General features: G+C 41.5%; 1 protein-coding gene across 1 annotated transcript; it reads right to left on the bottom strand.

The window, feature by feature from the left end:
* Positions 1 to 5794: 5794 nt before the first annotated feature.
* On the bottom strand, positions 5795 to 22887 carry tent4a (terminal nucleotidyltransferase 4A). Its single transcript, XM_062436051.1, has 13 exons — positions 21898 to 22887; positions 18146 to 18269; positions 16778 to 16824; positions 16533 to 16653; positions 15518 to 15625; positions 13500 to 13628; positions 13076 to 13289; positions 11944 to 12070; positions 11753 to 11856; positions 11240 to 11424; positions 10661 to 10819; positions 10014 to 10187; positions 5795 to 9350 (listed from the first exon to the last, which is right to left on the bottom strand). The coding sequence occupies exons 1-13, from the start codon at positions 22674 to 22676 to the stop codon at positions 9186 to 9188; spliced, it is 2436 nt and encodes an 811-aa protein (XP_062292035.1). The 5' UTR covers positions 22677 to 22887; the 3' UTR covers positions 5795 to 9185.
* Positions 22888 to 26078: the final 3191 nt, after the last annotated feature.

Consider the following 26078-nt stretch of genomic DNA (forward strand, 5'->3'; position numbering starts at 1 on the left):
ATCATTCACTAAAACGTATGGCTATAGCTGCTCCAGTGCTTCATCAGCAGAAAAGGATCAAGCTCTCAGTGTCAGTAACCTCCTGCATGTAAAGCAGGACTCTGCTGTAAAAGATCAGGCCTTCTGGAACAGCAGAAGCCCAAATATTTATTTTAGTAACAGGAAAGACAGCAGCCAGATAGAAGAAATGACTGATGCTGGGAGTCACGCATCATAATAACCCAGATTCCCTTTGACAAGCTGATAGCTGTATGACATGATGTGTGATGTATTCACAGCAATTCAGTGTTGCTCATTCTGCCTCTTGTGACTGTGAGTCTGCGCCGCCCCGACGGCTTTTTGACCCCTGGAGAAATTGGTGTGAATCAGTGTTTCATTGTCACATCAAATCTCCCTTCTGTTGGTAACAGAAGCATTTGACAGATTCGTGATGAGTTCTTAATCTGCAGTGTTTGGTGTCTATGCCTCTTTTAACCTTTCGTTTGTGTGTCTGTGTGTGTTTGCATGTGCTGTACCATATTGTAACATATCATATGCTTCCTGCTCGGTTGCCTTGAATAAGCGTGTGTAATGTAATCTAATTAGGTCTGCTGTGACACAACAAAGACAAGATTAATGAACTGAGCTCCTCACACACACACATACATACACAACCCCCATGACACTTTAAGATTGCATGTGTGTGTGTTTGCAAGTGTGCTAGTGAGAGACAGATTGAACTGTGAGCTGTTTTCTGTTATTCAACTTGTTCTTCGTTCAGTGTGATAAATGTTGTTGTTCATGAGCCCTTCAGCAATGTTACTCAGATTAGGGGAATCCCATTCTTTACCACGATAACAGACACACACAAATATAAACAGGCTCTTGCGCACACACACACACACACTGACAGAGCAATGGCTATGAGCTATGACAGCCACAAACAATATACTATGATGACAGTTTTTACCATGTTGTCAAACCGAATTCCATGTTGTGCTATAAATGGGCTATTCTATATAAGCTCATATACTCCATCACATTAACAACAGGTGTGGATGTGCTGACCACCTGCTACCTCCTCAGCACGCACACATACACACACACACACACACACACAAATATACCCAGAGATACAGAGAGATACACACACACACACAGGCACACATGCACAGCTTAAAGGCAGTGACAGAATGAGAGCACATTGAGGAAGAGTGGCCTTAACACCCTAATTCTGCATCAACACCCTCCCACATACAGACAGAGGCACAGTGTCAGGATAGAAGACGAGGCGGCACAAGCAGATGGAGAGGACGACCGAGCCATGCTGCCTTCATGTGCTGCTGGAAATATTATCAGTATGAGCTGAGCATGCATGAATGACCCAATATAAAGTGGCAAATGCTAATGTGAAGGTTAAGGCTGATATCTGCTACTAGAAGTGGAGGTGGTACCATCTTGGGTCTTTTGGTGCCTCTTAATAATCTAAATGCTGTTTCTTACCTTGACAAGAAAATGTTTTGGGGAAACATAAAAGCTGCATTGCTTCTTTTTTTGGTCACTAGGGGGCAACGGCACAAGCTGAAAACAACAACAAAAACACTGTAAATGTAGAATTGGGACAAATAGAGAATAGACAATTAAAACAAACATTCAACTTTATTGCTTGAGTTTCAACATTTTAACTATGGTAAAGAAATCAACGAAATGAATGTTAGCATTGCGAAATTGCAGTTTGATTAAAGTCATTTGATGCATGTTTTGTATCATTTTAAGAATAAAATGCATATTTCATGTATTTTAGCTGCCAACAGTACTATGGACAGATGTGTGTATTTTACAGTATTAAGTGCAGATTTGGGCCACATATATATTATTAGCTTAAGGACTTAGCTAACAAATGCCTGTTTACATATTCAGGATGAACAGAGCAACATTCATTTGAAGAATGTGCATAATATCCACTTTCATTTTAATTATGTTTCAACTCCTTTAGCTTCTAAACGCTCCACTATGTTCACCAGCTAGTTAATAACTGGTGTTGGACAGATAGTACGTTAGTGTGTCAAAAACACCTGCTTGGACAGAACTGCACAACCTAAAGGAAAGGCTAAAAGAAGCTAAACAAGCTCTTTGCAGCTGAGATTCTGTTCATTTGTGACTAAAACAAGACTTTTTAAACAGTCATTTGATCAGTTGTTCATTTTAAGAAATGCTGATTGAAGGATATAATTATATGAAGTTTGGCAGTTCCAGTGTAAATAAAGAAGTAATCAACCTATTAATGACACATCTGATGTGTGTTATGTCCTTTATAAATCTACTGCTACATCAACAAGTGTGTCTCTGACTTGACCACTAAATCAAAACAACCAATAAAAGATGAAGAATGAATGTCATGGGATCAATGTTTGTTTTTATGCTTTATCAGTTGTGAACTAGTCCTGATCTAAAACGCTTGTTTGCAGTGACAAGCTGTGTTTGCAAACAGGAAGGAAAACATTATAGCATAAGGTGCAAAGAGAAAGCAACATCTGATCCATAGAAAATGCTTTGCAGTATAGAAAAAGGGCCTGTGTGTGTTCGTTGTGTTGTCTTTGTATTGTGGAGTTTTAATACATGGCTCCAAGGCATTTCTTCTGTGTTTAAGAATTCTTTTTATTTGGGGGAAGTCAAATGAATAATTAGGATGCAAAGTAGTAGCAGGCCTGCTGAGAGAAATCTGCAGCTTGTCACTTTTTTTAAACAGAGAACAGCATGAGATGAGGAACACCAAGAATTACAATTGTATTCCAGCACGGTTCCCTCTGTGTGTTGCCAGTGATAGCGAACACACGCTCACACACCCACCAGCAGGATAGTCAGAAATCGGTGTAAAGACATTCCCTCCTCACTCAGATGGGAAATCAACAGTGATGGAAATCTTATGGATTTGCTGCAGCACACAAAGGTCAAACCCGAATTTGGTCTTTTATTTCCTATAAAGTATTTGAAAAAGTTGAGGGCCAAAAATGATTTAGGCTAAAAAGCAGCATGAGAATATTCAATTATTGATCAAATTGGACATGAACCCCATTGCAGCTGAGCATGAACAATGATAATTACAGTTTGAATGACGATGTGCTAGAAATACAGCAGATTTCCCACCTTGATGACAGGAAAGGGGGCTTTATCACCTAACTTGGTCTCGCTCAACCCAACAGTGATTAAAACCTGGCAATCAAATATACACAAGATTCCTGAATGGAATCAAAATATAATTCCCTTTCACTAGGTTCCTAGGGTTCAGGAAGACCCCTCCCCATCCCTCCTTCTCCTTTGTCCAGGACGACAAAGGAGAAAGAAAAAACCTTATCGCTGAGCATCGTAGTGTTGGTCTGCACTGAACAATGATAATTACAGTTTGAATGACGATGTGCTAGAAATACAGCAGATTTCCCACCTTGATGACAGGAAAGGGGGCTTTATCACCTAACTGGGTCTCGCTCAACCCAACAGTGATTAAAACACACGGAGATGACCTAGATAAGTGGCAATCAAGGTGGGAAAGTGGGAAAGAGAGAGAGAGAGAAAGAGAGATACCACCCACACTCAAAACCCTTGATTCATCATTAAGACCAACACTGAGGGACTCATTAAGTACAACACACAATGTTTTTCTCAATCAAACATAGTGATTCAAACCATGTACACTCAGCCTGTTTTGCATTTGATCCCTGGACAAAATTGTCTTATTTGAGGCGATTTGCAAAGTATCTAGGAATTGACAAAATGCTAGACTAATCAGGCTTTTAATTGCCTTTGATTGCTGTTGTTCGGGGGATTCTTAACAAGGCTTGTTAAAATGCTGTTTGGCTCTGTTTCCTGCAGCAGAATATGTTTAGAAGTGGATGATCAAAATGTTGTAAGACTCTCTGGATAAATAGCGGAGGTGTTGATTGCTGTGGACTGAAACTGTAAACACAGACTTCAAATCCATAGTCTATAATCTATGGCCTCTTGTTTATGAGGCGTGACAACTACCAGAAAGCAAAAAAACACCAATACTGGAAAAATCTGATGTCAAACAGTAGTTTGATATTCTTGCCAAATTTCAGTACAAATATTGTCCTTTTCATGACCAGAAAGTTTCATTTCGAGTTCTTAGTGCACTTCAAGATTTATGTATTCTGATGAGAGTAGAAGTCTCATCTGTCCCTACTCTCCCAACTCTATTTTCTGCAGTATATAAGAATCAAACCGACTGTGTATGCAGCTGATCACTGACTTGAAAGACTTGCCCATTCAGCCATGCATGAGGCTTTTCCACTCAAAGCCATTTAATTCAGAGCTGGCCGCAGAGAGACTGCTGGGCTGGGTCATCAGGCTGTATGTCTGGCACCACTCAGACACACCAAAGCCAGCAATCTGTTTGGTGGACAGAATCCTCTCCAGCTCAGGGACATTTTTTCTGTTGATGTTTGCTGTGAAATTCAACACTCATCAAGCTGATGAAAGCGGTTCAATATGTTAAAGATGAGCTGTGTACTTGTCTCTGTTTTTGACTTTCTTGTTGGAATTCGTCACCTTGTGAGCACTCTGCCTCCTCTGAGAAACCTTTGATTCCAACCTCTTCATCTTCTTTCCTATGCTGTTCACTTTCTCACTTTGGCTTTGAACACTAATCCAGACGTGGAAACTATGAACAGGTAGCTGCTTTACAGTTCAAATTCCCCTGCTTTTTGGACCCTTTCACCTACTTCAACCAAAGTCTAATCTTTTCAAGCCTCTTGAGTAATTCAGGTCCATTCCTATTCAGAGGTCACTACAGTTGGTTGGATTGATTCTTATCTATAATGAGAAGCACCACTGTCAGAACAGACAGGCAAGTTCAGAACACTTAATCCTTAACCAGACTCTTCACACCTGACATCCACTGAGGTCAGGCAAGTCCCCTGAAGGCCTGGTGTGACTGAGTGGGAAGCTTGTGGACAAAGTCTGGCATCGTGGAGTTAATGCCACTATATTTGGTTTGGGGGTTTAAGCCTATTGAGGAGACCAGCCACTGTGACAGTGTAGAGCAGATTTATGTCTGAGTGGGTCTCTTAATTCAGCACCAATAAACAGTCGATGCCCACCACCTAGTGTTGTTTAGAAGAATCGCACATTAACTGAAAGATATATCAAATCCACATAGGCATTATTTGAACTACAAACGCCATGAATTTAGAACAGTCAGAAACAAACAGGTGTACTTTCAAGGAAATATGACAAATTAAAAGCTAAACCAATCTATATTTTTATATCAGTGATAGGTTAAATTACTATGTGAGAAGGGTCAGTGACAAACCCACAGAGAAATATCACAATTCTGCAGTACTTATCAGCTTTAAGGAGCATTTTAGCATCTTTTAGTTAATTAGAGTGTCATTGCACTCATTAGCCTTGTTTCCAGATGCAGTTAGCAGCTGTTTTCAGGGCTAAAGCTCTGGTAAGTCCAGATCAGCTACCTGCTCAGCACCAAACAAGAGAAAGTCAGCACCTTGCAAGTTGAGCATTTAGCAGCTAAATCTGTAAAATATAGCTACAAAGAGTTACCAGAATTACTTATATATGACATCAGGTGGTCAGAAACTTGACTTTAAATTAATGCTAACGTTGCTGTGTCTGAATAATGAGCAAAAAGGGCAACTACTGACTAACACCTTATGAGTTTATATGGTTGTTTGCAGGTTGTTACACTGCCCCCAAGTGGCCAAAAAAATTATATTTCAAGTAGATGTAAGTCCTGTATTATCACTAAAACAAAACACACACGCACACATTGACTGGCAGTTTTAAAATGTTTATTAAAAAATAAAATAGAAAAAAATATATTTACATAAAAATGTCAAAAAAATAAACCCCAAAAAAACAAAAGCTGGGCAGTGGTTTCCTCTGGCCACCGGTTGCATGACGACCATTTTGAGGGCCACTGCTCACATGAATCAGCCAGGACATAGAGGGGCTGCTACCTTACTTCAAAACAGCAGCCGCCAGTTTAAAATCCCTCATTGTATTGCAATGGGGGGTAGTTACATTGCACCTACATGTGTACACCAAAATCTTAGCCATCCCAGCTGCTCTCCGTTGCTTCCTTTTCCCCCTCACTTTGAACACCAATCTGAAAAAGTGAAGGCAATGTGGTAGAGCATGACCGAGACCTTTTGTTTAACCGTTTCCATCAGTGAAAGCTGAAAATGATGAGGAGTGTAGGGTGGAAGTGAAACGGAGAGTGAGCTAAACTGGACGACTGAGATGCACAGAGATTTTAATCCATACAGACTTCCTAGGATAATGCATGTCAGTCTTTGCTGTGAAGATGCAGGCAACTCTAACCCAGTCAACCACCCCGCCAACACCAGTTTAATTTATCGCCTCTCATCAATGCTGGTTCTGATCTTTAAAAGCAGACACGACTGTCAGGGATGCAGTTTGGAAGGGTTACACAGGCTACATCCACCTTTTTGTCCATCTTCAATGGGCAAGGTTTGCATGTAACGGAGCATTTTATGCGCCATCGTGATCACCTCCCCAAGGAAAGAATTATTTGGAAAATAATTATCCATAAAAAAAATGTAAAAAAGGTGAAAGCATCTGGTAGTATGTCTGGGCATGACTCTGAAAAAAACACATCCCCTTTCTGGCAGTCTGTGGCATCCGAGTTTATTTTTTTGTCAAATCATTATATGTAAAAGGAATTTCTCTAGCTGGAGGTGATGATTAGCTCATAATCAGATCTGCATGTGAGCTATCAGCCAAAACAGAAGCCCTTCATCAGAGATCAAACTCATGCCAGGTGCAGTTCTGACTGACAGATCAGAGTTGCCATAGTTTTCTTAAAAGAAAAAAAAAAGAGAAATGTAGTGTAACCGTACTTAATAGAATCTCAGGTAAAAGGTAAAGAATTGTTGGTGGACAGGTTGGCCCTGTAGTAGAAGTGCACCTGTAGAGTGCAAGTCGCTCTCTGGGTGCACTTGCTCATGAACCATCGGGCGTCTGATTAAAAAAACCTGTGATGGCGAGTCATGAGTCTCGATACGTTCTCACACACCACACGTTTAACTATGTCACACGCTACACAGACTCAGACCCAACCATTGACATTAACATCCCCCATTCCTTACATTTGACTGATAGATGTAAAAAACTAGACTTTTGAAACATATCAGGACCTTCATACAAATACAATTGGTGGGGGGGTGGGGATTGAGGGGGATGGGGTTGCAGTTCACGTGAGCTGGCTTGCGAGTCTGACCGTCAGTAACATTTACTCCAGTCCAACAAGCAGCATTCATCACATGAGAAGTAACCCCCCGAACGGAAAAGACAAAGAGTTTGACACGATAATTAGAATAATCCACTTGCATAGTAATAACACCAGCGTGTGTAGTGTTCTGGGGCGAGTCACAGCCTTCGACAGTCCTGTCTGTGAGTGTGTGTGTGTATTAGTGTGACACGGTGTGCTCGCTGAAAAACAATCTACACACACTCCGAGTAAACACAATGAAAGGCATTGCAAACAATTAGCGGAAGTACCTGGCAATCAAATATACACAAGATTCCTGAATGGAATCAAAATATAATTCCCTTTCACTAGGTTCCTAGGGTTCAGGAAGACCCCTCCCCATCCCTCCTTCTCCTTTGTCCAGGACGACAAAGGAGAAAGAAAAAACCTTATCGCTGAGCATCGTAGTGTTGGTCTGCACTGATTTACAGCTGCGGGCAAAAGTTGAGCTCCGCTCTGGGGTCAGATTTCCACAACCGCGTCCCTCGAGTAGAGAGAGCGAAAAACTGAGGAGTTCACTGACCTGGAATCAGTGGCTTTCTGCCCTCTTATCTTAATCTTTTCTTCAAATTCAAGTCATTTAAACTGTTGCCTTCTATGGCCCCAACCCTCATACAACATGTAATAAAAAGGGACAAGCACAAAAATGAAAACACATAAGCATATATGTTTAACAGAACAGGCTCTCTCGGGCCACAATCCTGCACTGTCTGGAAGCTTTAGCTTAAAAAAAAAAAAACCTCCAGTGGAGAGAAAGACGAGCAGGCCACTGCCAACTTTCCCCCAACTGACGAAATATGGCAACAGCACAGTCCCACGAGGGACACACATACAGAACATACATACAGAGGTACACAATCTTGAGGTGGCAATGCCCAGGAGCTACCTCTTTTAGGCCAAAAACAGAATTACATCCTCTCCCCTCATTTCTCAGGATATCGCAGGGTGCAGTTTTCATCCCTCCACTTCCCTTCAGGATGCCTTGGACTAACTAGTCCGAGGAACAAAACTTCCACAGGGAACTTTATGTTAACCTCGCCTATTTTCACAAGTCAGATGAAGGAAAATGAAAGGGATAGCGAGATAAGAGCTCCTTATCCCTTTCGGTTCCTGGTTCTCTTTATCACACTGAACAACACGAGGAAAAGGGGGGAGAAAGGAAGAGGAGGGGCCTTTGACCTGGTGTCCATCTCAGTCTGATAACAGAAAGGTGCACACACACACCCACAGACAAAAATATCAACGAATGAACACACACACGCATGCGCGCACACACACACACTCCAGAGATGTTGCCTGGGGAAAGGTTTCGTAAACAAAATTAAAAACTCTACAAAAATAAAATAATTGTATAAAAAATGCTTTTACATATACACACACAAAATTAAATAAGCATTTACTTTAGTTTTAAAAAAAAAAAAACATTATTGCACAAAAAATGAAAAACCGGTTGTTCTTAAGTGTATAAACTGTGAAAAAATAGTAACACTGAACCTCAGGCAGCTTGGCTGCGAGGGTCAAGACGAGGTCAAGTCAACTTGGCAATGGCTTCACCCCCAAGTCCAACGAATTATAAACCAAAAAGTAACGGAAATAGACCTGAAACAAGATGAGGAAAACAAAATACTGACAGTAACATAATACTGGAAAAACTACAAAAGTGTGAACAAAAGTCATGCAGAAATGGAAAGGTTTAGATAGTAGGAGGAAGATGCAGAGCTGAGGGCTGTTGTTCCATGTCGTGGCAGCCCCAGAATGAAAACTGCTGGTCTCTGGTCCTCTGTCTGCCTGTCCATCCTCCTTCGAGACGAATGAAGAGCCAGGGTTTGCAGCCAGAGAGGAGAGGGAGGAAAAAGTGAGGGCTGAAGGGTGTGGGGGGGGGGGTTGGGGGGAGTGGTTTCTATCTGCTGAGGCTAACCGGTAGGCTGTCCCTCTTTCTGCGCCGCCAAGTGTTGCGGGTATACTGTGTGTGCGAGTGAGCGTGTGTGTGTCCGCGGTTAGTCAGAACAGCGTTGTTGACCAGAGGCGGGTTGTGGAAGCCCTTCACGTTGAACTTGACTTGGTTCTGAGGAGGCAGAGAGAAGAAGAGGAGCACATAGAAAAAATGATGATGAGCTCAAAAGGAAACCATCTTTGCTCATTTATTTCGTTTGATAATGGAATTAAACATTGGTTCTAGTTATGTATACTGACTAATCCCCCCCCCCCCCCATGTCCATATTCAAATGGGATGGGCAAACAAACAAACACAATACGTTAACCAGTTATCATAGGTATAACACTGTAATGTGACAAAATAAGCCCTTATGGACATTTTTAATTTTAATTTAATTTTATATCACATTTAATCAGCTCTTTATTTGCTAGTAAGAACGCCCTCTTTGGCAGTTTAGTTTGTTTCCCATGGCAACAAGGACCAAGCAGATGTCGCAACATCAGGCCTCAGAGCTGCAGCATTATTATTTACTATCAGTTATGGATTACAGATGGCAATTGCAATTTTAATGTAACGTACCACACAACTAGTCTCAAGAGAGTGAGGAGAGAGATAAATAAGTGTGAAAAGAGAGAAAAAAAACAACAACTCTTGACAGAGAACTGCTGAAGGGAGACAAGAGAATGAGATGGAAAGACGTGTGTGTGTGTGTGTGTGTGTGTGTGTGTGTGTGACACAAGGTTTGTCTTGACAGTGCATTTGAGTGTGTTTTTTGTGGCATCCGGCTCCTACCTTGTGTGTGTGGCTGGAGTGGGGGCTGGGCTGAGGCTGGGGGCTGGAAGGGGCGGGGGCATGAGCATGGGCTTGGGGGTGCATGTGGAAGAAGGGAGGGAGCCCGGTGTCTATACACACCTGTCTGCCAGGTATGGAGTGCATGGTTAGACCACCGGGCAGTGAGACGCGAGCCTGGAGGATGAGAGGAGTAATAATTAGTGACAGGTAAGAGAAAAACTATATATACTGTTCCTAACTTGCATCTGTGGTCTTATTAAAATTAGTCTATAGTACACCTGAGATAAGGCTTATCTCTTGATTTGTTATTACACAATACTTGGGTGTTGATTGGATTTAGAATAGATTCTTGATTGCTAACGTTAAGTCTATGAGCGATGGCGTAGAAAGGTTACAATATACTTCACGTTCATCTCACAAAAAATTAAATTACATTTTTTTTAAATGCTTGCAACTGCTGCCTTTCTTGAAGATGAACTTAAAAGATAACACTAGCATGAGCAAGCTAAAGACCGTCCGGGTGCTGCACCGTTCTCGCAGTTGACTTTTGCATCTTTCGTTATTTTTCAATCTTAATTCTTATGTGAAACCGTTCTTTCTCGCCCGCCCCTGATCTACAGTGTCTGTCTCCTTTGCTGTGTGCCCACCTGTGAGCCTGGAGGCATGAGCAGATGGTGTCCTCCCATGCCGGGCTTGCCCGTGCCCATGCTGAGGCCTGGCGGTAGAGCCAGGCCCAGGGGCGTGAAAGACGCGTATGGAGGCAGGGCGTGATGAGGGATTGGGCACGGCAACGTAGAATCAGAGTCCTGCCAAACGCACAAAAGAGGCAGAGATGAGGAGAGGGGCTGACAAAGAGTAAGTCACTTTGAGCTTCTGTGTGTTTTCATCTAAATAATAAAATAAAATAAGATGCAAATTGAATGTGCTTCCATTAGCCGGGCAGAAGACAATAAAATAGGCAATAGAGCATGTTTTTATGTGAAGTGGGTGACAGTATTACATCGTTATGTTGGAAATAAGTCAGTCAAATTTACCAGTTTGTCATATGTGTGTCATACCAGCTAGTGCTGGTGCATTTCATGCTGTCAGGAGACTGAATTATGCATACATACAGGAGTTCAACATGGTAGCTGTTATGTCAATGTCAGAATTTATTTGAGCAACACTGCATGCTTCCATCTGCCATTAAGAATACACATAGCAGATGTGTATGTGTGTGTCCTTACGTTGTCTGATCCAGAGAGCGAGGAGACGGAGGAGGCTGATGAGTGCTGCTGGGGGCTGGAGATGGACATGGGGGAGTCTGCGCTGTGAGGCGAAACCGAGTCCCTCTGCTGCTCCTCTGAGCTGACACTGCCACCGTGCACGCAGCCGGGCTCCTGCTCCGAAACCGGCTCCTTGGGAAGGGAAACTAGAAAAGAAAAAGAAGAGCTCAGGATGGATGGGACCCAAAAAACCGAACACAAAAAAAAATCCTCATTTTACTTTGTGGATTTTATCATTTATAGATTGTCACAGTTTCATATTTTCTATTGCTATCATAGACTATTAAACATCCTTGACTCTGGTTTGTGATTTAATGAAGAAGTTCTGTTTTAACTGATGAAAATTATCTGCTTAATGAAGTCGGCATCAGAATAATCATTTATCCAGAATCTCCTCTCAGGACATTATCGCTGACAGCACAGGCAGCTTTTTCCTCATTACAGGATTGTATACTGCAGTCTGCGGAATTGTACCTCTGTTATCCGTCCGTGCCAGATCCCTGCCCCCCCACTTATTAATGATCCAGTCCCTGTAGTCGATCACTTCCTGGGTCAACCTGATTATCCTGCCCAAGGTGCTGCGGGGAGAAGAGGGGAGAGTTTAGCAAAGTGCCACTTTTATCTACGGTACCTTCAGCGCTGTTAAAAGCGGACTGGATTCTAACCTTTCACAGTCTTTGTTGGGATACGACCGTGCAAGCGGTGACACAGCATGACTCAGGACAGTGTAGGCATAGTCAAACACCTGCTTGACGTGCATGGCACCGTAGGAACCCCTGCCAACGTCATTACCTATATGAAGGCAAGACAAACACAATGCAATCGTAAACAGTAAGGTAAAGACTAAAGTAACCTCTATGGGTAGGTCTGAGTAATATTCAACCTTTCTATAAACATTCATTCAGTTTGATATTTAATATTACACCGTATGGCCAAAAAGTGTTCTGTGGTCAATCATTACGATACTTTAATGTGTCAAACAGTATGAAATTCAGATATTAAAGACAACAGGTGTACAATTTGTAAGTGATTATTGCATATATCCACTTATTCTAATGGAATAACCTGTGTTTGTAGAAAAAATAGAACAATGCAGGTAAGAACGGGTGCAGTCTATACGTGGCATCTGACCCATTTATTCTGTGTCCTGTAGCTGTTTGCTACAGTGTAATTCTTAAAAACTACCACCGGATGGCACTAAAATAAGGAATTGTCAAATCCTTTTGAGACAACACAATTAATTATAATGGATTATCATTTTAACTTTTTAAAATGTTATATATTTTCTTAAACCAGAAACTATAAGCCTCTATGACACAAAAGTCAAATATTTCGCATAATGTATTCATAACCTAAAATGGTATTACCACTGGTGCAACTACAGGTCATTAAATTATCTGGTTGAAGCTTTTGAATCTAAGAAGATTGGTACAAAGAAAATGTGTGCAAATACATTAAATCTTTATCTGTGTAAGGTTCACTTTTTCATCATGACTTTTCTTTCTATCAAAGAAAACTGGTTTGTTGACTCATTGATCATGGTCTATCTTTCATTGCCAACGTTGTAATACAATTTCCTGCCTTTAGAAATGTTTCTGTCTCAATGATGCTTGTAAGTGTTAAAAGAAAAGTGGTTTGAAACTGTCTATTACATTGAATCTCTTACAGTCTTACCCTGACTCACTTCTAGTCTCTGTGATGATGTACTTCTGCTGAAAACTGCAGTTTGCAGAGCTATTTGTTCTTACAGACAGCTATCTACTGTATGTTATTTGACTGTAATCATTGTATACACACCTGGAAGCAGCGGGTCCTCTATGCAGAGCATAGATGGCCTGTATCCGTTTGTCATGGACTTCATTATCTCCTCTTTGGCTATGTACGCGCCACCATTTTTGATGCGAATCCCTGTTTTCAAGTAGTTGAAATGGCGGCCGTACAACTCAAAGAACTCTATCAGCAAGACGCCCAGGTTCTCCTTGGGGTTCCTGGCATCGATACGAGGATGGAGCTGGAGAGCAAGGACGTGGAGACATGATTATTATGCATTAATACACCAAAACTATGCAAATATATTTCAATAGCACTGCAGCTATTGTACTGTCACGTGTGCTGTATCATCAAAAACATCAAAAACACTACAACTCCAAACTGCACTAATGCTGATTCCTCATCCTACATGTTTTCCCCTTTAGAGGTGTGTATCTGTGTGTTACTGCACCTGTAGGAAGCTGATGACCATGAGGATGAGGCTATAAGAGCTGATTCCCCCGGTGAAGACTTCATTTAGATCTCTCTGCAGCAGGAATTGCTTCAGTACAAAGATCAAGTAAGGCAGCACTGGATACTTCTGAAAGTGGAAGAAGAGACAGGCGTCAAACTGTGGACTAGAGCAGAGAGAAAAGAGTGAAGGAATACATTTTAAGAAAAAGGTAGATTAAAAACTGGAGTCTGGTTCTGGTTGAATGACACACTGAGGAGAAGTGATGCTTTCAGATTAAGTATATAGGATTCAGAGGTAATTCAAATGGGAGAGCAAATTATCCAAATGATTATAAGGATGTAATGTTGTCCTTCAGGGGTATGAATCTTTAGCTAAATTGCTATTTAATTTGGTGATTCCATTCAATTAAATTATTATTTTATTCCCTATTTAAGTCTATTTAATTTTTGCAAAACATGATTTAATTCAGTAGCTTTTGGGCATTAAAATGTAAATCTATGCAAACTACATCTCACAAACTCCCTGCTGAAGCCTTGACTATTGAGAAAAATCACAGATTCAATCCAATTTCTCTTTAATAAGTAGATGCAGTTGAATTGTTGTCATTTAAATTCAGTGCAAATATGTATCTAGCTTCCAACTGGGCCACATTTTCTAAAAAAGGTATTCAATGAAGCTTCCCAGGGCCTGTGACTTGATAATGTGCTGAAAACCCCCAGAGGAGCTGGGAATAGGAATTACAAAACTGTTCATTTTCCAATAGAAAAGGCAGAATAACCTCCTGGCAGTTTGTGTCTGTGAGATCTGTGCCAGTGGAGCAGCAGCAGGGGCTTGGTTGACTTCTAAAATATGCTTTTAAGAAGTGCGAAAGAGACTTGGAGGCACGCTGATCCAACTGGCATGATGACCTCTCAATGAGACAAGACTGGACTGGAGTGTGTCTCGCCTGCACATTAACCAAATCAGCTATCGCTGGATTAATGCTGAGTGCGGTTGTCAACAGCAGGCTTTCAAGCTGTGACATGTATTCCCAGAGAAATGTAATACAAATATGCAACAGCAACAAAAGGACAAAAGCCAAAACCTGACAGCTGGCTGGAACATTAGCACCTGGAATTCCTCTACTGCATTAGCTACTAAAAGCGTAACTGAAGCAGGCAGAAATCCACCTCCAGCAACAATTCTGTCAGTGCCACGGGCTGAGATTCACCTTTGCTGCGTAGATTTTGGCAGCTTCTCATCTACACACAGACTCAGTTTGACTTAAGTGGAGATTATAGCCAGCGCTGTTGCTGTTGCCTGTTCCAGCTTCACTCTGGAAATGATATGAGCCAATACGAGATTGGAGTGAAGTAAAGTGTAACGCTTTGAACTGCATCGTTGCCTCATTCACAGAGGGAATTTCCAACGTTCTGTATATAGACCCCACTGTAAAATGGCAATTATGTGACTCCTCTGGTGGGTTTTTTTTTTTTTTTTTAAATTTAAATATATCCATGTGACCTTTTGCTGCTCTCTTCCTCCATTTCTATGTATTGCTTTAATAACATGTTTAGCTTGATTTCATTTACAGGCACAGGACAAAAAAGCAGGAAAATGACAGTGCAGAACACGGTGCATGTATACGTTCCTCACTGTGTATGTTATTAACTTACCTAACCGTATAAGTAATTTATTAAGTGTTTATTGATGGATTAAGACCCCCATATTTGAAAATTTGCTGCTTTTCTGTTGTGTTAATTCATCATAAATGATACATTCTGGGATTTCTGTCTCAGACTTAACAAGCAGGTTGAAAAAGTCACCGTACACAGTTTTCTGACATTTAACAGACCAAATGATAAATTGTCAGATTAATCAATGATGATAATCTTTTGTCACAACTCTAATCAGATTACTTGATGTTTTAGAGGTTTAAACTCATGTCAGTGGCTGTAATTCACACAGGGACCTCAAACTGCATGAGAAAACTGGACTTTTATCACTGTAACCTGTGGATTCTGACAGTGACGCACCTTAACGTAGTCTTTAATGAAGCTCGCCGCCTTGACTCCGGTCTCCACATTGAAACTGATGTCCACCTTCACCTCGGTCTCCTGGTCTGTCAGCTTTATGATTGGCACCTGAGAGAAGAAGAAGTGACGCGTGTTAACAAACATTATGCTCAAGCCATCACCTGAGGAGATTAAAGAAAGAAAAAAAAACCAACATGAGCGTGTGCGCTTACTGGCAAGTCTTTTAGATCACATTTTCTAAAGAAACCAGCTCATACAAAATGATAATCCAACCGTAAAGTAATTATCGTTTCTGTCAAAACAACATTGAAGTTGGCAGCGGTTTTCCTGGTCGTGTGCACACCCCACAGGATGATTGTGCGTGCTACCCGAGTTACTATTCTCAAAACGACTACTCTACGACTGCTGCTATAAACACTAGCTGACTTCACCGCAGCGGAGGCCCACATGACCCGCATTGAGGCTTTTTATGCATTTTTCTGGATCTGTGGAATAATAGCCTGACCATTCACTGGTGTTTTCATTTTATAGACGGCAGAAAACAGAAACCAGTATATTCTGTTAAACAGGAAGACGACCATTAAGTCCACCACAGCTGGCAGAATACGCCACCTATCATGCAAACAGATGGAAGACACTAATTGTGTCACGCAGGTTAGTGCACCTCTTTTAGCTGCAGATAAAAAGAGCGAATGTGCCAAAGCTTTACACTCCTCACTGACCATTTAAAGTCTGACAGAACTTTTCTAAGAGTGCTGCCAAATTTTGATTTGGCTGTTCCAATTCCCTGCTTGGTTTCCCCTTAACTGAAGCTGATATATTATCACAAAATCTAAGAATAAAAACATTTAATAAGATTGAAATGAAAGCAAATATTTCAAATGAGCCGTAAAACAATTCTATGACACAAGTCTGTTTGGTATTGTGGCGTCGAAGCTCGTTTTGATAAAAAAAAAAATCGCTCCTGTGTCTGATGGACGTGTGTTGCTACGAACCAGCATGGCAGATTACTCACTGTGGCCTTGTCCAGCACTTTAATGGAGAACGGTTCTGCAACGTTATGCTTGCGAAGAGCTTGTTCCAGCTCTTGCAGCGGGGGGCGCCCCCATTTCCCAAACACCACGAGGTCGATGTCACTGAGGGGGGAGAAAAAAAAAAGAAAAAACGAACAGTCACAATTAAAATACTTAACAACCGAAACGTGCCAAATATAGAATGCTCATTAGCAGTTTTCTTTCATTATAAATAATAAGGTCTTGCCTGGTTGGGAGGTACAGCCCTGTGCTGAAGCTGCCAAATATTTGGACCTGCAGAAACACAATGAAGTGTTAAAATATGAACATGGGGAGCAAATATCAACGACAAGCCATGAGGATACTATAGAGGAAATGTGGGACTCCGAGAGAATCAAACACCTGTTTCTCGTGGTCTCTCACATTGTAGCGCAGTCTAACCATGAAGAGCTTTTGTCAGTAGAGATCCTGTATCGCACAACAGCTTGTTTTGTGGTGACGATGTATATAAGCGGCTGAAATGTTTGCAAACTAGCAGGAACAAGGTATTTCCGGCCTCCACTTCAGAGACGATACACGTTGCCAAGTTGACATCGCTGCCAAATTAAGTATACAATGACCAACTGGAAGGGGGGGGGGGGGGGGGGGCAGTGGTGATGGTACGCTCTGTTTAGGGTCTGCGGGTGAAAGCACTCCAAAAAGGAAGCCGATTGGAGTTCTTTCCCCCCCCCGTCTGGGAAATACGACAGGGCAATAGCACAAAGACAGGCCGGGATTAATAGGTTGAAATGAAAAGCGAGCTGGTACAAATCAGAGGCCTGATCCATTTACCTGACAATCTGGCTCACACTGGAAGTGGGGGGCAGAGAGAGAGAGAGACTGGCAGACAACAAATCACCGCCGCGTGTGTTTTACATGATTAAGTAATGAGAAGAGGCATTACATCAACCCTCACCTTGCTGAACAGCACTACCCAACCTGCTGCGAGATACTCTACTTATTCTACTTCTATAAAGAGCAAGGGCCTCCAAATATAAATCAGTGCGCTTTTAAAGTTAATGCTGCACGAGGAAATAGAAATACACTAAAAATATGATTACAAAAAGTCTGTTTGTAGAACTTGCAGCAAAGGTGTTACAACTTATACTATCTTTACTTAATAAGTGTCTTCACAGTCACAGTCTCTTAAAAAATCCTGTACATTTTAGCATGTTTCACAGTCTTCTAAGCAGGCAGACCACTCAAAACGATCTGACCTAACTAACCAATAAGATAACGACAAATAAAAGTTCTGCAAATTCTGACTCACCTACATAAACTCCTGTAAAAGTATATGAAACAAAAAAAAACCCAGTATAAATATACAATATGTTGGTATTGTCTTGTACAAACACTGTCTGACCTAAAATAAACCGATGTAAAAAAAAAACAGCATCTCAACAGTGATTTATGAGCAACTGAGATCAACGTTTGTCAGCGTGCCAATAACCCCCACCCCCTTCCAAGAATGCCCTGTATGATTTAAAAGATCACCCTCTAAAGTATAAAGATCCCGACTGAGGTGGAGAATTGATCCAAATAAACAGAGGTGTATATATAAATGTGTGTATCTTACATCTGCAGTGGGCCACAGCTCCTTGATGATCATCTCTATCCGGTTCACCACCTCCTTCCTCATAGCTGCCTCCTCTGGTCGTGGAGACATGAAGTTATAGAAGTCCATCACCTCCTCGTGGAGTCTTGGTATTAAAAAACAGAGACAAACAAGGGTTATTCTCACCTCATTAACACTTACACTACATGCAGTGCCACCGTTATGACACCTGGACCGAGAAACCAGACTGTACATGATATGAAACATATCTCCCGTTTTGGAGTGTTTTGTATTTTTTTTTATTGCAAACTTGTACAGAACTAACAATCAGATGAGGAAATCTTCTAAAAAAAATCAAGTTAAACACAGATATGAGATTTGGCATGCTATTAGGAAAAAAGGAAGAAAAAAAAAACCCCTCTCCAGATGGCCCAAGATATGCTTCCTTGTTATCACTGTTCTGGTGAGCTGGGAAAGCAGAGTAACAGTATAATACATCCTACTGGAAATACTCTATTGTGTAGTCGATGTTTCTACTTTACTTTAAACCCTGTCAGATTAGCAGAAGAACAGGATGTACAGCAATACACTGGATTAATATTGGCACTGATGTTGAAATTGGCTGAGTATAAACTAGACTCGACTGATTTGGACATGTCTGAAGCTTGGGTGCAAGGTGCAGTGTGTTGAATTTAGCGGGATCTAGTGGAGCCGACCTGTCAGAAATGGAGCACAACATTTATTAGTACGTTTTAATTAGTGTGTAATCACCTGAAATTAACAATTGTTGTGTTTTTGTTACCTAAGAATGGACCCTTTATGTCTACATAGAGGGCTTTTCCTCTTACATGGAGCCTGACATGTTGCACCACCATGTTTCTACAGAACAGACAAACCAAACACCGCCTCTAGAGAGGACTTAAACAGTGTTTTTTTGTCTTGTTTTGTGTGCTTTGTGGCCACTGTATAGTCTATAGTCTACATGCTTGGAAGGGTGAGGGGAAGGGCGTATTCAGTTGGTTGCAATCTGCAACCTCGCCACTAGATGCCACTAAATCATACACACTGGTCCTTTAATTTATAGCTGTTTGAAGATATTTTCCCCCTTTTTTTAATTAACACTATTTTAGAGTCATAAATATGTGAAACCAGAATCAAAAATCACATATTTTTTTAAGGATCAATTGTCATTTGAGTCAAAGCTTGTTTCCTAACCTAACCTGCCTAAAGCAAGTCCTATGCATTAACAACTGTAACCCTAACCCTCCACCAAACCACTTACCCAGAAATAAGCAAGTACTACAGGGGGTCATAGTAAGGACGGATGGTGACTTTGGAGAATTCTTATCTTAACATCACTGAGGACGTTTGGTCCTCACAAACAATGATTTTTGATTGTGCACCAAGGTTTTGAGAGGGATGTGAAAAAGAGCTTAGTGAACCGCTGTGGGACATATTACTCACAGTTACACAGTCTTATTGTTATTGCAGATATGGTTTTTTGTGTTTGGCAGCAGAGGGGCACATAAAATGTAAAGGTTTCGGACCAGTCAAATGCCTCAGAACAGTGGATCTCTGTTCAACCCCGTGGCCATTCATTTTTCTAGGAATGCATGCCATGATGTCAGTGTGAAATACAGAACAGGGAGACTGTCACAATCAATTACCAGAGCCCTGGAGGAAATGCAGTCAGCCCATGTGCCCAATCCTTAGTGAAAACTCTCTGCCAGCAAGCCAGTTAGGCCAGGGCCCATACATGCCACTGACTGAGGGCAAAGGTATTGTTGGGCCCCCCATAGTCAAAATAAGTGTTACTACAGCCGTCCTTGACACAGGTTTAGAGTCAAACGTCATTATTTTATAACTTCAGGACACTATACGTAAGTGATCAACAGGGTTCACTGTTGCAGTCTATGACCACACTATCACTACAGCCCTGTATCTATCTTAGAGTAGATGTGTTTAACAGATAGTTTTCTATTAATCAAATCCAAATCCCCAGAATTTCAATCCCGCAAGAGTGAAGCAACCATTGTATTTTCAATTTGGGACGCAAAATCCCTCTTTGTAGGGACTTCAAAGGACATCCCTGAAGGCAAACCACTGCAAGAGCTGCTAGTGCACAAGCCAAAACTTGCATTAGAAAAGTTGTAGAACAACGAATTACCACAGCAAATGAAAGATGTTGCTCTTTTACGATTTGCGGATCAAATTATCAACGAAAATCATAAAAATTTCCGTCGACAAAAAGGTCAGCGCAGCTGGGCAACTTGGCGTCGAGCGAGTGGAGCTGCTTTCATGACGAACACCGATTCCTTGTACAGAAAATTCCCAGATGGGTGCAACCGGCCATTACAAATATCACAAGTTCCTGTAACACATTTGGAAATTCCTTGGTCATTTGCCTTGTGAGGGGGGCTTCTGTCAGAGCAAAATAACCATAATTATAACACTAAAAATATATACTCTAATATGTACATGCTCAGTTACACAGCTCTTACTATGTCAACAAGTTTGGCCATGTGCATTTACACAACACCCGCAACTCCTTTAAAATTAGGAGGTTGTTATAAAAACTGAGAGGCAACTAAAAACTAGTAAAGCTGTACTCAGACTGTCTTCACAAACATTAATATTGTTGCAGCAGTCTCTTTTAATCAATAGCAATATGTACATAAGTGCATAGATAATTATGTACAAGTCCCACCCCTGTCTGTCATGTCACACTGATGGACAGCTCCAATAAAGAATGAACTGGAAAAAAAGAGAAGAATGTGACTGCTACCAAAATAACTCTTAGGGAAAAAAAGCCAATTATTCATAATTGACTACAACAGAGTAAAGAACATGAGCATCATTTAACTTACTGACAACTACGAAGTTTTGCTTCGTTACATCACAATCACTCTGTAATAAAACGTAGTTTAAAGTAGTAAAACATTGAAAATAAAGATTGCTCCTTTAATATAAAACTTTCAGCATGCCCTACATGTGCAGAGAGGGACTGCTTTATGATGAGGTGATCATCAGGAATAGCTCAGGCACACTGGAGAGAGTTACTGAACAGAAGTTACTCCACCAGCATTACACAAGTTACAGCGTTATTCAACCCCGTTAGCTAAAACCTGAGCAGGGTCTTCTATCATTATTTTCATAAGCCATTTTAGCGTTTCAACTCTGCTTTCTAATTGATCAGAAATGTTTTGGCTTCACGAGAAAAAGTGGTTTAAATGTCGTGTTTAAATATCTGGTTTTCTAACTTTGAGTGTGTTGCTGAAAAGGGGGAGAACCGTTAACGTCAGTTAGCTGAGTTAGCTTAGTCAAGTTCACAAACGGGAAACAGTTCAAAGCAACACATCCGGTTAAAGCCGTTTAAAAATACATACATTTAAAATTAGCACCACTCGATACACGGGTGATTTCAATAAGATGTGTCTCCTAACTATTAGTCTTAACAATTTGATACAAATTATTGGGTTTTTTTTGGGAGCTCCTAATTCAAACTTCAGCACAATGTCACATAGCTTCCGGTGTCTGCCGGTGTCTTTACCCAACTAACGGCAGCTTTTTTTTTTTTTTTTTTTTGCTATCCAGCTAAAACAGCCTTACTCCAGTGTAATGGATGCTCTGTCGTATTAAACACTGCGTTGGGAAACGAACGTATAACGCGGTGTGTAACGTGATATTTAATACACATAGTTGCACGAGAACCAACAACGTATTTCATCCATTAAAGCTGCGAGCAAGACATTATGAGGCGTTCAGCCACTCACCCGAGGACTCCGGGGTTGTACTTCCTCGTCTTCCAGGGCGTCCAAGTGCTCGCATAATTACCATTAGTGCAGTTAGAAAGCAGGTAATTCATCCCATAAGTGCTCGCCTTGTTGTCACTTTTCCTCCGGCCTGGATGGTGACCGTGTGTGTGATTTACAGGTGCGGATGGGTGAACCTGGTGACGCTTTACGCCATTCTGCTGTACATTGAGAGCCGATTGCTGCTCCTGTAGGTGACGGTGGTGATGATGGTGGTGGTGGTGATGGTGGTTGTTGAGGTGATGGTAAAGGTTGACATTATTGTCTATGCTGTCGCTCAAGTTAAAGAGCAGATTGGCACCCCCGACGTTTTTATTAACATTTCCACCCATAGTCCTCTCTACTGAGCAGCTGTCCGTCCCTGAATCCAGCGAGGAGGAGGACGACGACGGAGAGGCAGCTCCCGTCTTCTGGGGCAAGGTTTTCCCCTCACCTGGTTGAGAAGTGTTAGCCGCGGTGAAAGAGTTGTTCCCGTTGGACATCGCAGTGCCGTTCATCATCATGATGCTGCTGCTGCTGCTGTGATGGCTGCTGCTGCCGTTGATCTTGCTCGATGCCACATTTTTTAAAACAGTCAGCGCAGCGATATTCACGCACTGGTTGTGGTTTTGATTGTGGAGCTGCTGCTGCTGCTGAGCGGAGAGTGTCCGTACTCCCTGAGAGGTCTCCCAGACGTGCATCCATAAGGCGTTCGCAGGTCCTTTCTGTTCGGGCTGAATCCAAGCTACCCTCGGATCCATTCAACTTCTCTCTCTGGTTAAAAAACCCCCTCCCCGACAAGTATCTAACTCACACTGGCGAGCCCGTCGTGATTCTGCGCCTTCTCCTGGACCTTTCAAAATGTAGCTATGCTGTCCGGGGAATACGAAAAGAGACGTTTTTAAACATTAAAACCGAATAAGGACCATTGATAAAGTGGCCCCTATAACCGCTAGCAGGGGGAAAAAACGCTAGTCGATTCCTACGGGAATTCAATATGGCGTATTCTCTTCAAATCCATGCGCATGCGCTTTACGAGGGGTTTCTTTAAACCATGACTGCGCCCCCCCCATCCGCCCACTCCTTCATCACTCCTCAACCGGCGGAGTGATGAATTGCACAGAATAAATATATGAATTTTGATTTTGATAAATATTTAATTGAAGAACAAATGAAGTACATACTAAAAACGTAAATAATGAATAAGGGGCCCCTGGAGAAGGGCCTGGGGGATCCAGGGGTCCTTGTACACTGCCCCCACCCCCTTCACCAATGGGTGGGTGGGTTCAAAGGGGATCCCCCTCATCAATATGAGGCTGGCTAAATCTCACAGGAATGACAGTTTGTTAAAAATATAAACACAAATAGATATCCTAGGGTAGTGGCACATATTTGAACTGAAATTAGAAAGGTGTTACAAATTTATATGTAAGGGTACCTCTATTAAGGAGGGATCTGCCAAAAAATAAAAAGCCCACTGTAAAAAAAAAAAAAAAAAATGTTTTGGGGAAAAAAGAAAAAGCAACATGAGTGTTCAACAAAAATATAATTCACATAAACAGTAGAGAGGGAGACCACATTGTGTTGTCAGCTGGCATCTGAAATACTGCTGGGGGGCATAATCACAACCTCTGGCCTTGAAATGCTGCTCATACACACACATACATACCAACGGGAGAAACCCACATTGCATTCCACATGCTAACACACCGAGCCTTTTCACTGTGTCTAAGTGTAAATGGAGCTGCTTCCTTTTTCTGTTTATTATTTCAGATGTACGCTGCCGCCCCTGGATCCAAATGCTCATTTTCAAGGGGCAATACACAGCAGGTGGTGTTGATCACTCCAGAGTGTGTATGCAGCCCCAGCCCCAGTAACACCCCATCTCCCAGCCCATTAAGCTCTATGATGGAGTGGAGGCAGGCTGGATAAGGCATAACCGGCACCTTCTGGGATGCATGAAAAAAAAGAAAGAAAGAGAGAGTGAGGGAGAAAGCTTCTTGCATAATCCCCGCCCCTGCTACTCACGTGCAGCATGTGACAGACTCAAGGAAAACCCCCCCAGAGCAAACTATGTGTCAGCTAGGATATGTAGCTCTCTCTGTAACACACTCAGGCATTCGCACAGCTGCACACTCCCACTGTAAGCCTGTAGAAATCTACTATCTTCTTTCTATTGCCTCTGTATCATACACTGTGAGATACGCAGGCATTTGAGTGACACACCAGATTGAATAGGTTATTCCTCTCATCCTTCATGTCACAGTCTCGGCTCAAGCCAAACGCTGCGGCTATGTGCCAGTGTGCGTGTGTGTGTGATTTCAAGGCTGGTTTGCCTCATTGTCAGCTTTTATGGGATTACCACATTGGTGACGAGTGGACCATAGTTGACAGATGCCTAACACACACACACACACGATCACACACACACACACACACACACATATATATATATATCTATAAATATATATATAAATATATATATATATATATATATATATATATATATAAACAAAGAAAGGGCTGTAGGAGTCAACAGTATGCTTACAGGCATAATAGTACAGCAGATAATATTAAGGAACCAGGCAGTTGTCTGAGGCTGCATGCGGCTTGAATGGTAATGAGGCCGCAGCATGTTCTAGATATTTAACCCACATTAGCGGAAAGCTGCATTTACACTGTTATATCAACGGTTATTTCACATGTCTGCACATTAGCATATTGCCTGTAGTTTTTCAGCCCGACTGTGGGGCCATACAGTATAACGAGGACAGTGCCATTGATGCAAAGACATGGCAGACATCTTGACTTGACATAGCAGGAAAAGTACATGTGTAGATGACTAATTACATTAACAATGGCTCTGTTCCATTTAGGTGATCCGGTTAGTTAGCAATCATTCACAAAACAAATGCAAACATAAGTAGAATTCGGTGTTGCTGAAGCTTTTGGGCACTGTAAAATAAATGTTATTGTCTTGTGTACATTTCAGTTGTTACTCTTGCATAATTCATACATAATTACAGAAATGTGCAACAGCAAATGAAAAAGCGCTGCCTACAATCTTTGTCTGCCAAAGGGTGTTCTTTTCTGTATGTCTGACTTTTCACTGAAAATAACTGGATCTGGGGTGGAAAATATTGCACCCAATTGCTGTTTCCTCATTAGACAACATTTACCTCTTGAAGGCAGGCAAAAATGTACACGTATTGTTGTAGTACTGTGGTGATAATTTTAAAGTGAAAGCAATTGTGAAGAGGCCACCAAAAGATACTTAAAAAAAAAGAAGCTAGCCAATAGCAGCTAACACTATGCTACATTGGACAGTGCATACTTTGGCCAAAATACAGAGCTAGCTTAGCCGTAGCCCCACCTAGTAGAAAAGTCACACCATAATACTGGCCATGACTTATGTTATATGTGATTCTTCGACAACAGAAGCAAAGTAATAGTCCAGCAGCATTTAAGACGTGCTAATGTGCTCCATCAACATGAAAGGAATACTATACAGTAGTTAATACATTTTAACATTGGCACCATTTGTATGAGTGAAATGCACTTTTTTGTCCTTTTGTTAGCATGTATGAGTCTTTACATTTGTTTTAATGCAACTCTTTCACATATTTAGCTTTTTATCAATCATGTTTTTATTACATATTTTAAACCAACTATACCTAAAAGTTATGTTAATTAGGGTGTATTCTGTGTCTTTTTTGACCAACAGGACTGCCTTTCTGGTTAGCTCATAAAGGGACAGAGGGAGTCCTAAGAACACAAAAAATTGCAAAAATTGCACATCGACTACTCCTATCTTTGCCTGTAGGAGGTGACATTGCAGGTCTAAACTGCCACAGAAGTTGCTTTTCTTTCCTGTAGGTGGTGTAGTGTGTAGATGTAGCCTGATATTTGCAGAACAGAAACATGAAAGTGTGAGTTTGTGAGTTACAAGACAGTTCATTGAAATGCTTTGCATATAAAAAGAAAATCCCTCGGTGTCCCGCTGAAGACAAATGGCATTATAGTCCGATGGCAGCCTCAGTAAACGCTGCTTGTGTAATATAGTGATGCAATTACGAGAAGCGTGGATAAAGAGGATACACAGAGGAAATCGCCTGGAAGAGACAGACAGCAGGGACCTCGAACATGAAGGATATCAGTCTGAG

Source organism: Scomber scombrus, chromosome 16 (assembly GCF_963691925.1).
Source record: "Scomber scombrus chromosome 16, fScoSco1.1, whole genome shotgun sequence".
In the NCBI taxonomy this organism is placed as follows: domain Eukaryota; kingdom Metazoa; phylum Chordata; class Actinopteri; order Scombriformes; family Scombridae; genus Scomber; species Scomber scombrus.

Coding starts and splice junctions, on each gene's coding strand:
- tent4a (XM_062436051.1), bottom strand. CDS start 22,676: ATGGATCCGAGGGTAGCTTGGATTCAGCCCGAACAGAAAGGACCTGCG. Junction 15,626..16,532: donor AAGTGCTGGACAAGGCCACA/GTGAGTAATCTG, acceptor TTCTTCTCTCAG/GTGCCAATCATAAAGCTGAC. Junction 11,857..11,943: donor CCCAACAAAGACTGTGAAAG/GTTAGAATCCAG, acceptor TTCTCCCCGCAG/CACCTTGGGCAGGATAATCA.